The 2,500-nt window shown below is 38.3% G+C and overlaps 1 protein-coding gene across 1 annotated transcript in view; it reads left to right on the forward strand.

The window, feature by feature from the left end:
* Nucleotides 1-2,500, forward strand: part of tenm3 (teneurin transmembrane protein 3) — a 107,292-nt gene that overhangs the window by 74,651 nt on the left and 30,141 nt on the right. The window contains exon 15 of the mRNA XM_047812596.1: nucleotides 1,814-1,834. Coding sequence (XP_047668552.1) covers nucleotides 1,814-1,834 — 21 coding nt within the window. The remainder of the gene's footprint in view (nucleotides 1-1,813; nucleotides 1,835-2,500) is intronic.

The following is a 2,500-nucleotide window of genomic DNA, read 5'->3' on the forward strand; positions in this document are numbered from 1 at the left end:
AAAGCGCTTAGTAAATTTTACCTTTGTCTCTGAAACAACATGATTTTTTACCTTCTGGTAAATCTTTCAACTGGAATCGTCAATTTTGTACGTAAATTAAAGACGTAGGATAAATAATTGGTCTTTATAAAGCAGTGCTGTACTAAATGTATAAAGGTTTTATACTGTTAGGGTCTAAAGATACAGACTAAATGTACCAAAGGGAGGATTAGTGGAACAAGCTCTTTTATATTCAATTCCCAAGTCACACACACACACACACACACACAGAGGGATTATGGTCACATCCTAGTTTGCGTCCGGGTCACGGCACCATGTGCTGAGCATCACAGTACTCTGTCCTGCAGATTAATCACCACATATCATCTTCAAGTCTTTTTAATAAAGAGGTATAACTATCTCTCTCTCTCTCTCTCTCTCTCTCTCTCTCTCTCTCTCTCTCTCTCTCTCTCTCTGTTGTCTTTAGCATGTAGCGTACTACTGCCGCTGCTGTTAAATTAACCCTCTTTATTAAATGGTGTATGTGTGCGGGTGGAGGAGAAAATGAATGAATGGTAGCTCCTCGGCGTGACATATTCACAGCATGTCCTCTGTCCAAATGAAAATGCAAACCTTATGAAATGTCTTTTCATTGTGTGAGACGTAATCAGTCGTTACGGGCTCGTTAACATCACGTTCATGCAGAGTTCATGTCTCTTAAAATAGCCATAAAAACATGCAGCGTTTCTGAGAATTACATACGAGCATCATACCGCTATGGTGTGTGTGTGTGTGTGTGTGTGTGTGTGTGTGTGTGTGTGTGTGTGTGTGTGTGTGTGTGTGTGTGTGTGTGTGTGTGTGTGAACTGTTTTTTTTTTTTCAGAGAAATTTGAGTTACATTTTTTTAATTCATTTTTTTATCTGAATATTTTTTGATAGGAAAATAATGTTGATGATTTTTTAGCTAATTGATTACAGATTTTTCTCCGTTAGTCATTATTTTTATTTCATTCTGTAAGATGTTATTTTCCTGATTTCACTCATACATTCAGTTACATGAGAATCCAGCTGCTAATACATAGAGGATTTTTTAGTTAGTATTCTTATTAAATACAGAAAAATATCTAATGTCCTTTTTATTATTTGTGACATAATTGGTGTCTAATTTAATTCTAATAATTGATGTGTTCCTTCCTGCATATGATTTAATGTTTGAAATATTAGTCGTGCTGTCTGTGACTTAAAAGATCGTAATAATGTTAGGATGATATTGTTTCAACAAAATAAACACCAGCCCAAATTTGTCTGTCTGCACTGTGAAAGAAGAGCTGAGCGTAATGACGGGTTCGAAATGCTAACGGAGGCTAGCAGCGTGATGCTAATTACTTTATTATCCGTGTCATTATATGTTTATTATCTTACTGCTTGAATTAAACAGGAAACTGTGCTGAATCTGTGTGTGTGTGTGTGTGTGTGAGTGAGTGTGTGTGTTGTGTGTGTGTGAATGAGAGGATGTGAGAGAGAGAGAGAGAGAGAGAGATTGATTCACAGGATTTCAGTGTTTATTCTGAAGAGATTCATATTTTTTATTTTAATAAATAAATAGATAGATAGATAGATAGATAGATAGATAGATAGATAGATAGATAGATAGATAGATAGATAGATAGATAGATAGATAGATAGATAAATAAATAGTTCCACACTGTACGGTTCTTTAAGCCGTGTCTGTGACCAGCGACACCGAGACACTCTGGAACTTTCTGTCCTAATGTCTGTCCTGTCTTCTTCTCTTCTCTTCCTCTCTTTGCATTTACGCTTTTCCTCCTGTCAGAAATAAAGACTTCAGACACAGGTAAGCTTACAGAGCGCTCTGTGTGTGTGTGTGTGTGTGTGTGTGTGTGTGTGTGTGTGTGTGTGTGTGTGTGTGTGTGTATGCGTACTCGAGAGAGAGAATCCCTTTGTGTCGCTCACACTCTCGAATTCTACTACTTCTACTTTCTATTATTAATATTAACTGCAACTCAGGAGAGACTCTCTCTCTCTCTCCCTCTCTCTCTCTTTCTCTCCCCATCTCTCTCTCCCTCTCCCCATCTCTCTCTCTCTCTCCCTCCCCCCCCTCTCTCTCACTTTCTTTCTCTCTCTCTCTCTCTCTCTCTCTCTCTCTCTCTCTCAGATTTCCTTCCTCAATCTGTTGCTTACTTGTTTCTTTTTCTCAATCTTTTCCTATTTTGTTGCGATCTTTCCTTCCTTCTGTTCACAATTTTAGTTTTTCCCATTATTTATTCTCTCTCTCTCTCTCTCTCTCTCTCTCTCTCTCTCTCTCTCTCTCTCTCTCTCTCTTCCAGTCTGCACACCTTTCTCCCTCATCTGAGTGTCTCTTCAGATGCAGAACACAAGGCGTAATGCTGCGAATCTGACATATGAACATTTACTCTGAATCATGATTAGCATGATCGCTAGTCTGGAGCTTCAGGTGTGTTGTTTATAAAGCAGAATCTGCCTTCTGCTTCCTCTGTAA

This window comes from Tachysurus fulvidraco, chromosome 4 (assembly GCF_022655615.1).
Source record: "Tachysurus fulvidraco isolate hzauxx_2018 chromosome 4, HZAU_PFXX_2.0, whole genome shotgun sequence".
Lineage (NCBI taxonomy): Eukaryota > Metazoa > Chordata > Actinopteri > Siluriformes > Bagridae > Tachysurus > Tachysurus fulvidraco.